Source organism: Panthera uncia, chromosome D1 (genome assembly GCF_023721935.1).
Source record: "Panthera uncia isolate 11264 chromosome D1, Puncia_PCG_1.0, whole genome shotgun sequence".
NCBI lineage: Eukaryota > Metazoa > Chordata > Mammalia > Carnivora > Felidae > Panthera > Panthera uncia.
Window position 1 is genome coordinate 4,039,048 of NC_064808.1, and position 12,191 is coordinate 4,051,238.

The 12,191-nt window shown below is 61.1% G+C and overlaps 1 protein-coding gene across 1 annotated transcript; it reads left to right on the forward strand.

Moving 5' to 3' along the window:
- Positions 1 to 449: 449 nt before the first annotated feature.
- UNC93B1 (unc-93 homolog B1, TLR signaling regulator) lies at positions 450 to 10,798 on the forward strand. The gene is made up of 11 exons (XM_049642265.1): positions 450 to 610; positions 811 to 952; positions 1,456 to 1,609; positions 3,888 to 4,049; positions 4,254 to 4,386; positions 4,720 to 4,813; positions 5,368 to 5,492; positions 6,296 to 6,478; positions 6,965 to 7,238; positions 9,155 to 9,273; positions 10,018 to 10,798. Exons 1-11 carry the CDS (start codon positions 515 to 517, stop codon positions 10,357 to 10,359), a joined length of 1,824 nt encoding a protein of 607 aa, XP_049498222.1. The 5' UTR covers positions 450 to 514; the 3' UTR covers positions 10,360 to 10,798.
- The last annotated feature ends 1,393 nt before the right edge of the window (positions 10,799 to 12,191 follow it).

Here is a 12,191-nt window from a genome sequence, read left to right on the forward strand (position 1 = left end):
CAGGGGAGGGGCAAAGAGAGAGAGAGGGACACATAGAATCCGAAGCAGGCTCCAGGTGCTGAGCCGTCAGCACAGAGCCCGACATGGGGCTCGAACCCACAAACCGTTGAGATCATGACCTGAGCCCCCCAGGCCCCCCAAGGCTCTGCATTAATTTAGCAATCCGGTGATTGCCCTGGGAAGCCGTGCTGAGTGAGAAAACGGAGACCCAGAGAAGTGGAGTTGACTCCCAAAGCTACCAAGCCAGGAAGTGGCTGAGCGAAGAGTCCAACTTGCTCCTCGCGTCTCAGAGGCCAGGTCCCGGCGGCCCGGGGACACCGGCCACGCCCCTCCGCCCCGCCCCCGCCCCGCCCCCGCGTTCGCGGACACCTTAGGCCCCGCCCCTCGCGAGCCGGCGACCCGCGGGGCGGGGCGGGGGCGGGGCGGGGGCGGGGCCCGCCGCCTGGAGGAAGTATCCCGCCCGCCGCCCGTGCACCCCAGGCGGCCGCCGCCAGTGCTCCCTCGGGGTCCGGCCATGGAGGCGGTGCCGCCGCTCTACCGCGTGGCGGGGGCCGCGGGGCCGCAGGGCGACGAGGACCGGCTCGGGGTCCCCGACGGGCCGGGGGCTCCGGTGAGCGGGGACGGGTCTGTGAGAGGGGGGGTGCGAGGACCGGGAGCGCGGGGCGGGGGGTGTCTCCCCGGCGTGGGGGAGGGGGGGAGGCGCCGCCCCCGGGTCGGGCCGTGGCAGCGGGTCCCGGGAGTGGGGCGGTGCGATGCGACCCCCGGGGCCCCCAGCCCGGGTGCGACGTGCACGCCGTGCGTGCCCCGCAGCTGGACGAGCTGGTGGGCGCGTACCCCAACTACAACGAGGAGGAGGAGGAGCGCCGCTACTACCGCCGCAAGCGCCTCGGCGTGCTCAAGAACGTGCTGGCGGCCAGCGCGGGCGGCATGCTCACCTACGCCGTCTACCTGGGTAGGCGGCCCGCAGCGCCAGACCCCGCGGCTTCCCCGCGGCCTCCCTTCCCAGCCCCGGTCAGGGAAAGAGAAACCTTAGGGGCCGGTTGGCTTGGCTTCCCTTCCTCTTTCACTTCCTCCCCTGCCGCGCTCGCAGCTGCCGCAGCTGTGGCCTCACCACATGGAGGTGGGGTCAGGTGCAGTGTTCTGGATTCCCAGGCAGCACCTTCGGGAGCGCGTGGCCAGGGTCTGGGCGCCCTGGGCGGGTCTGCCGCCTTCCAGATCTGGAGCGCTGGACGTGTGTATGGGGGAAGGGGGGGGGGCGGTGCGGGGAGGGTCTGGATTCAAGTGGCCGACGCTGCCACGGGCTGTCAGGACGCTTGGCCCAGCCTGGGCATCCCTCTCGGTCCTCATGGGCGTTGGAATCGGGGACTGGCGCTCCCTCCAAGCTCGCGCGCCGGCCTCTGTTCCGTTGCGGCGGGAGTTAGGCTGCCCCCTCTGTGCCCGCCCCCTGCCCCCCAGGCCTCCTGCAGATGCAGCTGATCCTGCACTACGATGAGACCTACCGCGAGGTGAAGTATGGCAACATGGGGCTGCCCGACATCGACAGCAAGATGCTGATGGGCATCAACGTGACGCCCATCGCCGCTTTGCTCTACACACCTGTGCTTATCAGGTGCGTTGCTGCTGTCCCCAACAGGGCTGGACTGTCAGTCAGATACTGAAGGGTGCAAGGGCTCTTGGCCCATGGGGTCTCCCCCTGCCCCGGTGTTCTTGGGGGTGGGGAGCTGGGGAGGCGCCTTGCCTACCTGGAGGGGCGAGAGAGAGGGGAGGACCCAGGTTTAGGGAAGGGAGCAGGAACTTGACCCCAGGGCACATTTCCCACAACCGAAATCCACTCCTGCCCCTTCCCTCACCTTGCCTGTGCCCCACATGGCATTGTCTTTGTGCCCTCCTCCGTGGTTTGGAGCTACAGGGACCTTTCCAAGACCAGGGCTGTGGAATCTCTGGAGAGGATCTGATCAGCCCTAACGCCCAGGCAACCAAGCCCGGCCTGATCAGCCCCATGGCCGGTATTGAGGGAAGACATGGCCCGGCAGGAGCCCCAGACGGTCTACCCTGGACCTGAGCCTTGGAAGCATCTGGTCCAGCCTTCTGGCCAGTGCAAAACCCCCCTCCACATGCACCCTCCCCACCAGGAGGCGGGTCTCCGCTCAGATGAGACCCAGAGACTAGCAGACCAATTAGATGGGTTTTAGTTCCTCTATCTTAAAACAAACAAACAAACAAACAAACAAACAAAAACAAAAAACCCCAAACCCCAAACTCCTTTAACATCATCGTACAAAGACCATTAGGATCCTAACTGAAATCAGAAAAAAGAAAACCCTCCCAAGCCCTCCAGTAAATCAGCTGACTTTGTTGTCCCAGCAGCATGCAGGGATAAACGTTTACGTCCTTGTCACAAGAGCGTGTGCCGAATTCACGTTTGCTTGCTTTCTTTTCACTGCACGTGGCCTTCTCCTCAGTTTTCACATTGAGGAGTCTGTGACGGTAGAATCTTCTGCAGAGATGGGGGCACCCAACCATGGCTTAGAGTTGGACATTCAGCCCCCCTCCTTTTGCTTTTTTTTTTTTTTTTGCATATTCACTTTATGCTTATAGCTCTTTCCTTCTTAAAATTAAAAAAAAAAAATTCTACAATAAATTTCTAGCGGTACCTTTACCAGATCAGAGAAAGACTATGGCTCTGAAAACATACCACTGTTGCTAATAACAGCTAATTCTCTATTTCCCATGTGCTGGGCCCTTTCTGAGCGTTACCTCATTCCCTAGGATCCCAGGGAGATCTAAGAGACGAGGAGAAAATGAGACATTCAACGGCTTGCCCAGGTCCCACCGGTAGCACCTGGCAGTCGGAAAGTTTGACTCCCTCGCCCTAAGCTTGCCCCTTGCCCAAACTATCAGGCTGATTTCCTAGAGGGCTGTGCCCATTTGCATGACCTTGGGCTGTGCGCATCATTTTTTTAAACCACAGCCTCACCAGCAATGAGTGCTGATATTTTTACTTTTTGCTCATTTACTCCATCAAAATGTGACTTGCCCCCCCCCCCCCATAGATCAGAGTGGGCTGCCTGTCTATTGTTTATATGGCAAAATAAGGATAATAAAAGAACTGGGGCCCTGTAATAGAGAAAGTAATTGTGATCGGAAAATCAGAGTCATTTGGCTTTGAGCTTCCTGGAAGCCAAAGCAAGGAAAGGAACTAATGAGCACAAATAACTCAAAAACACCCCAAAGCTCCTGGCAGTGGTTTTTAGCCTGACTAGCCTCCGTGCCCTGAGCGGGCCCTTATCCGGTCAGTGGTCAACCACCTTTAAGCCCAGTGTGGCATTTTCTCAGAGTCAGCAAGCCTGTTGTCCTAGAAGCCAGTGAGGACGGAGCTTCCCAAATGACCACAGTGGACGGCAAGAGCGATGGGCAGGGAGGAAGGGATGTTGGTCCTGCCAGGACCTCTCTCTGGTCCTAAGTTTCCTCGACCCAGTTTGACTTGCGTCCCTGGGCCCCGAAGCCACAGCACGTGAGCTTGGATGGAGAAGGGGGATTCGCGAGCCAGCCCGGAACACAAATGAGGGCTGGATGTGCACGCAGGCCACTGACCGGTGACACCGCCCCTTCTCCCCCCATCCTTGCAGTGGCCACGAGAAGCTTGTGGTTTGGGCTCTGTGCTCCCCCTTAAGCTGTGGAAACTGATTGTGGGGACCTGGGACTGAGACCACCAGCAAGTCCCTGTCTCTGCTACTCTTAGAGCCCCTGACTCCAAGGCCAGGGATTACTCCCCGTCTCGCACCGCCTGGTTGGCGAGCCGGCACCCGGGCCTGTGGCCCCTCTGGTCTCAGGCCCCAGTGGTCTGGGCAGGCTCGCGGTGCCAGCATCCCTCCTACTGCCCGCAGGTTTTTTGGCACCAAGTGGATGATGTTCCTGGCTGTGGGCATCTATGCCCTCTTTGTCTCCACCAACTACTGGGAACGCTACTACACACTCGTGCCCTCGGCTGTGGCCTTGGGCATGGCCATTGTGCCTCTTTGGGCCTCCATGGGCAACTACATCACCAGGTGAGCCTGGGGGGCCGCAGGGCGGGAGGCTGGAGACCTGGCTGTGTCTCTGCCGCACTGCCAACCTCAGCTGGCGGAGCTCGCTCTGCCTTTCGGGTCTCAGTTTCCCCGTCCGTGAGACGCAGCCCGTAGCCCTGCGTGCAGGAAGCAGAGGCACCGGGTAGAGGTTGGACTGGGGGAAGCTTTCTCTCCTTTGTGGTCCAGGATGGCTCAGAAGTACTACGAGTACTCGCATTATAAGGAGCAGGATGATCAGGGCCCCCAGAAGCGCCCGCCGCGGGGCTCCCACGCGCCATACCTCCTGGTCTTCCAAGCGATCTTCTATAGCTTCTTCCATGTGAGTCAGCTCCACGTTGGCGCCATGCGGGGAGGGTGTTGCAAGCCCAGGACCCACACGTTGGAGCCCATCCCACAGTCTTCTCAACCCTCCAGTCCCACTGCCCTTTCTTGAGCCACCCTCTGCTTACCGACCTCTGGTGACCGACCTCCTCCTCTCCTTGTCGAGGAGAAAGTCCTCCTGCGCCGGGCACTCCCTCCTGCCACCAGGCCGCCCCCAGAGCCGGGGGGGAGGGCTCCTCTTCGGCCAAGGCTGTGCCCAGACCCCTTTCAGACCATGCCTGTGCCCCGTGCCTGCTTCTGAGCCCAGCCCAAGCTGCCCTCCTGCCCACAGCTGAGCTTCGCCTGTGCCCAGCTGCCCATGATCTACTTCCTGAACCACTACCTGTATGACCTGAACCACACACTCTACAACGTGCAGAGCTGCGGTTAGTCTGCATGGGGTGGGACCCCCAGGCCTGTTCCCCTCCCGCATTGAGTCATCCAGCAGATACGGGGCTCTTGAGAGTGCCCAGAGAGGATGCCCTTGCCCACAGGTCCAGGGCTGAGAGCCTGGTGGCCCACACCTCTTACGGGCAAGGCAAAGGACCCTGTAGGAGTATGCAGTCAGGACATCTGACCCAGCCTGGTGGGGACAGGGTGCATCAGGGAAGGCTGCCCGGAGGAGATGCCATCTGGGCTGAGCCACAGATATCCTCAGAGCTCAATCACTGCAGGGTGAATGTATGCAGTTGGGGGATGGACTGGTCCCCACCTCCAGCCTCCAGGCACTAGGGCAGGAAGGGGGGCTAGGTGTTCCTCTCCCTGTGGCCCCTCCAGCCCCAGTGGCCCTCTCCTCCAAGCTGCTCCCCAAATGAACCTTGCCTTTGCAAGCACTGTCCTCACCCACCACCTCTGACTCTCCCCTGCACCCTCCCTCCTTGCTCCATTTCTTTGTGGTTGACTTGACAGTGTGCTCTACTCCCTGTGTCCCACTCTTCAGGTACTAACAGCCAGGGCATCCTCAGTGGCTTCAACAAGACAGTTCTGAAGACGTTACCACGGAGCCGAAACCTCATTGTGGTGGAGAGCGTGCTCATGGCAGTGGCCTTCCTGGCCATGTTGCTGGTGCGGCCTTGGATGGGGTGGCGGCGGAGTCAATAAAGTCTGGGGACTGAGGCGGGGAGAAACGGGTGCCATCTGGGCGCGTTGCTGGCAGGCAGCCCGGGCAATGTCCTGGTCTGAGGTGGGAGCCGGGTCTGAATCCTGGGGAGGAAGCCTGAACCTAGGAGCCAGGCTAGAGGTTTGGGAATGAACCTGGAGTTGGAATCCCAGAGAACGAGGAAAGGGGGACCAAGCCTGGTCTGGGGTGGAGCTGGAGACGGGGTCCTAGAGGACTGGGCTGGAGGCAGAACCCGAGAGGTAGGACTAAGGTGCAGGGGGCGTGGCGGGGGCGTGGCTTCTTCCTGGAGGCGGGGCTGGGAGACAAGGCCGAGGTCTATGGGTGAAGCTGGGGGCAGGACCCGAGGCTGAGAGGCTGGGCTGAGGTCTGTAGGTCTGTGGGTGTGTCTAGGGGCGGGGCTCCGGGCTGGGAGGCGGGGCCGAGGTCTACCGGGGAGCCTGCGGGCAGGGCCAAAGGCTGAGGGGTGGAGCTTAGGTCTGCGGGTGTGTCTAGGGGCGGGGCCCGGGGGCTGGGAGGCGGGATTAAAGTCTGTGGTGAGTCTAAGGGCAGGGCCCAGGGTTGAGAAGCAGGGTTGAAATCTATGGGTGTGTTTAGGGGCGGAGCCCGGAGGTGAGGCCAAGGTCTGTGGATGTGCCTGGGGGCGGGGCATGGGGCTAGGAGGCGGGGCTGAGGTCTGTGGGTGTGTCTAGGGGCCGGGCCTGAGGCCTGAGTGCCTGGCAGCCCGCCCCCTCAGCCCGCGGGTCCGCAGGTTCTGGGCCTGTGCGGCGCCGCCTACCGGCCCACTGAGGAGATCGACCTGCGCAGCGTGGGCTGGGGTAACATCTTCCAGCTGCCCTTCAAGCACGTGCGCGACTTCCGCCTGCGGCACCTCGTGCCCTTCTTTATCTACAGCGGCTTCGAGGTCCTCTTTGCCTGCACCGGTCTCACCCTGGTAAGTACCCCCCTGCATAGCGTTGTCAGATAATATACAGAACTTCAGGTTAAATATGTATTTCGGCTAAAGGTTTTGAATACATGTATAAGTATGCACAGGTGCGTCCCAGACACCCCCCTTCCTTTCTTCCCTCCCTTCCGCCATTCCCCCACTGCCTTAGGCATGTTATTTTAACCTCTCTGGGCCTCAATTTCCTTTATCTGTGAAGTGATTCTAATAACCATGCTTGCTCCCAGAGCTGTTACATGGTTGAGACAGAATAACGCCCATAAAGTGTATAGTTCCATGTGGGGTACAGCCTTGGTATCTGAGGACATTGTTCAAGCCTTCTCCCCTGTCTGTGCCTTCAGAAGCTCCCCATGAACTTCCCAGGAGTTAGCCCTGACTTGGTCCAGAAGGGACAGGGTGTGGCCTGAAGACCTCAGGTAGGGAGGGCCAGAGCCTGGGCCAGCTGACCTCTGACACTCACTCCTGTCCCCCCAGGGCTATGGTGTGTGCTCCGTGGGGCTGGAACGCCTGGCCCACCTCCTCGTGGCTTATAGTCTGGGCGCCTCCGCTGCCTCGCTCCTAGGCCTGCTGGGACTGTGGCTGCCGCGCCCGGTGCCCCTGGTGGCTGGGGCTGGAGTGCACCTGCTGCTCACTCTCAGCCTCTTCTTCTGGGCCCCCACACCTCGGGTCCTGCGACACATTTGGATCCTCTACGTAGCAGCTGTCCTCTGGGGTGTGGGCAGTGCCCTGAATAAGACTGGGCTCAGCAGTGAGTATAGCCATGGGCACTGGGATGGCTGGGCAGGGGACCCTGTGACTACCTCGGGGTGGTTGGGGAGGAACACAGAGATCCCAGGGACAGACATGGGGTCCCATGGATACACTAGGGGTCTGTTATGGTGGAGGTGGGCGAGCATCCCTGTGGACACTCCCAGGAGTGGGAGGAAGTTCCATGGGCTGCAGGGACAGATGAGGAGGGCTGTGGACGCACCAGGGGCAGGTATGGGAGTTGCACGCCATGGACATCCTGTCGACACCCCAGGGTGGGCTTGGGGCCCTGTGGCCACTGGGGGTGGGGGCTGTTAGCGTGAGATCTTGTGGCTACACGGAGTAGGTACAGGGCTCTGTGGGCACCTCTGAGCGACAGTGTGGAAAACCACACCTGGGATACTTTGCTTTCCAACCAGAGGACAGGGCCCACCCTGACACTGGGAGCAGATTGCCAGTCCGTGCTCTAGGGAGCCTGGGAAGCAGCAGGTGGCCCTGTACGCGCTCCAGGGTGCAGGCGCACATATGACCTTTTTATGGAGAAGAGCTGGGAGCAGGCATGAAGCCCCAACGCCGGTCTGCAGAGTAGCAGAGTCCGGGCCCTGAGTCTGGGCTGCTGGGGTGGGGGCCCCGGGGAGTGGAACTCTGTTGGCAGAAAAGTGGGGGTGGGTGGGTCAGAGTTCAGCTGTGTGATGCTCGCTGCCCCCAGGTAGGCATATGCCCGTGACATGCAGTCAGTACACACAGGTGCGGGGGGGACAGGGTGTGGCCTGAAGACCTAAGGTGCGGTTATTTGGATCTTTCACATCAGCATCCGCTGTGATGGGCCAGTGCTGTTAACAGTTTTGAACATCACCCTGGGGGCGTGATGTGGTGGAGGTCATGCCTGTTGTGGGCAGGGCGGGGGCTGGCTCAGGTGACCCCTGCACCCGCCATCAGACAGTCAGGTATCCGCATCTGTCATAGGGCATGGAGCCCCACATTCTGGGCCACACTCTCTTGGCTGTTGCTCTGAGGCCGCCAGATCTGGGCAGCATCCGGTGTTGGTACCAGGTCTGGATTAGGACCTGGTCCTGGAATCCCCTTCTGCCTGCCCAGTTCTGCTTCCTGCCTCCTCCTTGTGAACCCTGGGTGGGGGGTGGGGGGGTGGTGGCTCCCTGTCCCTCCACAGTAGCCCTGGGGGGAGCGGTCACGCTGCAAGGCCTTAGGGCAGGGAAGTTAATGTCCTGAGTGGCAGGTGAGGGTACGATTTGCTAGGTGCTCTGTGGGCGCTCTCACATTAAAACCTCAGAACACGACATATAATATGCATCATCTCATTTACATTTGGGAAAACTGGCCATGGGGAGTTAACTTACGCTGAGACTACCCCATAGAGCCAACATTTGAATCCTCATCTCTGTACTAAGTCTCTCCACTTCACAGTCCTGAGTCTCCTGACTCCCTGTCCGGTGGTCTTTGTTCCCAGCCCAGGGGAAGTTCAAACCTCCCCGTTTCAGGTTTGCTTTGCAGAAAGCTTGTTGCTGCAAGCGGTTTGCCCTCCCTGAGCCCAGGGTGAGGAGAAACAGCCTCCAAAGGCCTGGCGTTGTGCACCTGGGGTCCGAGAGATGACAGGATATGACGGCATATAGAGTTTTCCGCTTTTGAGACCACACATGTGCTCCAGAGTGAGGCCCACACTGTACCCCCTTGCAAAGTTCACCTGTTCCTGCCTCTGCTCAGCTCCCCAGGCAGCGTAATAACGGGGCTTCCACCAGGGGGCAGGCCAGGACCGGCTCAAAGGGCTTTCCAGGAGCTCCAAGGCCAAGGGCTGACACTAACCGAGTGCTGGCTCTGAGGGGGTCACAAGTGGGAGATCAGCCATTCTGGTCCCTGTTGACCCCTCTCCCCTTCCTGCCCTGTCCTGCCCACCTGCAGCACTCTTGGGAATCCTCTACGAGGACAAAGAAAGGCAAGACTTCGTCTTCACCATCTACCACTGGTGGCAGGCAGTGGCCATCTTCACAGTGTACCTGGGCTCAAGCCTGCCCATGAAGGTGAGCCTGAGTGTGGTAGGAGGAGGGTCTCTGGGGGCGTTAGGACCCCTCATGCCAGCACCCAGGCAGATACTTTCTGAGTGCCCACCCTAGCCTCACAGCCCCCCAAAAGGCACTACTCCCCAAGGGCCGGGTCAAGCCCACTCCAAACCCAGGACCCGCTTACTGCCTCACCTCCCCTGGGCCTCAGTTTACCTGTCTCTGAAGGGGTTCACAGTTTCTCTTTCCTTGGGTGTTCATCCCAGACACCTGCGGGTAGTTTGATGATCTGTTCACAGGACGTCAGCTCTGAGCTGGGCGGGGAGGGTCTTCCCTTCATTGGCCTGCGGGGAGCCGGGTTCCTCGTGCTCTGCTCCCACCTACTGGTGGGTCAGTTTAGCAGGTCTAGACCCAACATTTGAAAAAATGAAATAGAAGACATGAGAGCAGGATGTGCTGCTTATATGTGTGTATGGACTGTTATGATGGGGAACTACGTTTGGCGGTGGGCTACAGCCAGAAACGTCTGAGAGGCATTTCTTACAAGGGTGCCTGCGCTAAGGGACACAGGAGTCTAAGCCCCAGGGAGGGGCAGAGCTGGGGTCTGAGCCTCGCCCGCGGCAGGGTGCTCAGGAAGCTAAGGTGGCTTGGGCAGCTGTGCAGTGAGATGCGGGACGCGAGCGCGCCTGTCCCGCGAGGGGCTAAGCGGGGAAGGCGCGGGGGCGGTGACCCGCGGGTCCCCAGCATCCCTCTTCGTGCGCACAGGCTAAGCTGGCCGTGTTGCTGCTGACGCTGGTGGCGGCCGCGGCCTCGTACCTGTGGATGGAGCAGAAGCTGCGGCGGGGTGTGGTCCCGCGTCAGCCCCGCATCCCGCGGCCCCAGCACAAGGTGCGCGGCTACCGGTACCTGGAGGAGGACAACTCGGACGAGAGCGACGCGGAGGGCGAGCGCGGCGGCGGAGGCGGCAGCGGCGGCGGCCCGGGGGACGGCGTGGAGGAGGAGGCGCCGCCCGCGGGTCCCCGGCCTGGCCCGGAGCCGACCGGCCTCTGCCGCCGGCCCTGCCCCTACGAACAGGCCCTGGGAGGCGACGGGCCCGAGGAGCAGTGAGGGGCCCAGCCTGCTCGCCGGCCTCGGTTTACCGCGTCTCAGGTCGGGGCCCCCGTGACTGCGCCTCCTTCAGGAAGGACCTTGGCCCCCAGCCCCGTGTTCGGGAACGGCCGTCCGGAGCCCCCGGGCCACCTGCAGCGGGGGCCCGTCCCGCAGCCCCTCTTGGACGAGACGGAGCTTTGAGACCCCTGGGTTGGAGAGACGGACGGCACAGCCGACCCCCCCACCTCCGGGGCCGCCCTCCACGACCCCTCCCCGGGCCCCAGAAGGGGCGGGGTCCTCCTGCCGCCACCGCCCCCAGTCCCGCCCCAGCTCCGCTCTCGGCTGCGGGGCTCCGCCCAGTGCACCGCGCGCTTTGCACATCATACCCCCGTGGTCCGTGAAGAGACACGACTTTTTATAGAAAATGAGAAATAAAGAGGTTTTGTATTGTCCTGACCGGGAAGTCTCGAGCTGCGGGGGTAAGGAGGGCGCCCGGGACGGGTGCCCGGCTGACCCTCCTGGGGCAAGATCTTCGACCCCTTGACCCCCGCCGAGGGGGCGGGCCCCCTAATCCCCGCCCATCCGCCCTGCCTCCCTCCTGGAAGCCCCGCCCCTCCCCACACCCACCTGTTTTTCCAGGTCCCACCGTGTCCACCCGGGAGAGACAAGCGCCCGGTTGGCCTGCGGGGACCGCGGCAGAAAGTGTGACGGGGCTGCCGGTCCCTCGTGGGTCTAGAGGGCGCGACAGACTCCGAAGGTCCAACTCCCACCGCCCCTCCTGCAGTCTCCATAAGCATCTCCAGCCCTCCCGCCCGTCCTCATCCTTTTTCTATTGGGGTGTTTCTGCCTGCAGCTCCCCCAAGGGACTCCTTTGGGAGCCAGGTCCACTTCTGAGCCGTGTCAAGGTCGCCCCTGCTGGTCTGGGCAGGGAGAATGGTTGTCTGAGCCCCGGTGAACTTGGCCACTGCCCTGCTGTAGCCTCAGCTGCGGAGCCCATGAGAGCCACAGACCCCCTACAGCCTGAGGGCGCCCCTTTCTCCACGACCCCCATGGGAGGGACTGAGACCCCACTGGAAAGGGCTTTGAACGCCTGGGTGAGGACAGCTAAGGGGGCCACATGAGGGTCATAAAGCCCTGGTTGCACCCCAACAGATCCTCTGCTGTGGCTGCACCATTCCTCACCCCCCACATCCCCTCTACCCCCTGAAGGCCAAGGCCAGACCGTGTCCACACCCACTTCAGCCTCAGTTCTCTTAGACACCCCACGCCCACCACCATAAACCACGCCTCCACTCTCTTCTCTCTGGCCTCGCTCGAGTTTGCATCTAGCAACCTCTAGGGGGCCTTGGAGCCAGGCTCTGTGACCTCAGGCAAGGGCCTGACCCATCTGAGCCGCAGAGTCCTTCTTGGTAAAGTCAGCGTCGGTAAACAAGGAGACATGTTTGAAACCCCTCAGCACAGTGGCTCCTAGGAAACTCACAAGGAAGCAGAGAATATCTTACATTTTCTAAATTTTGGAGGGAAGCAGCAATCCTGCGTACTTTTCCACCCCAAGCGAACTAATAGATCCACGTGGCTCCCAGCTTCAACATTAGATCACCGCACATTCCCTTCACGTTGTATCTCTGAGACGTTGGGTTTCCTGTGGTTTTGGGGATAAGAAGGGAAAGTCACCACCATGGACCAGGAAGTGAGGCTGGGGGGCGTCCAGTCTGATTTCAAGGTGTGAGAAGCCGGCCAGTGCACACAGCCGATTAGTAAGTAGTGGTAGTTTTTTTTTTTTTTTTTAATGTTTATTTTTGAGAGAGAGAGAGAGAGAGAGGCAGAGTGCGAGTGGGGGAGGGGCAGAG

Bases quoted from the DNA above. Each gene is read 5' to 3' on its own strand.
- UNC93B1 (XM_049642265.1), top strand. From the start codon at position 515: ATGGAGGCGGTGCCGCCGCTCTACCGCGTGGCGGGGGCCGCGGGGCCG. The intron at 953-1,455 runs GTAGGCGGCCCG...CCTGCCCCCCAG, and splicing joins CACCTACGCCGTCTACCTGG to GCCTCCTGCAGATGCAGCTG. The intron at 4,050-4,253 runs GTGAGCCTGGGG...TTTGTGGTCCAG, and splicing joins ATGGGCAACTACATCACCAG to GATGGCTCAGAAGTACTACG.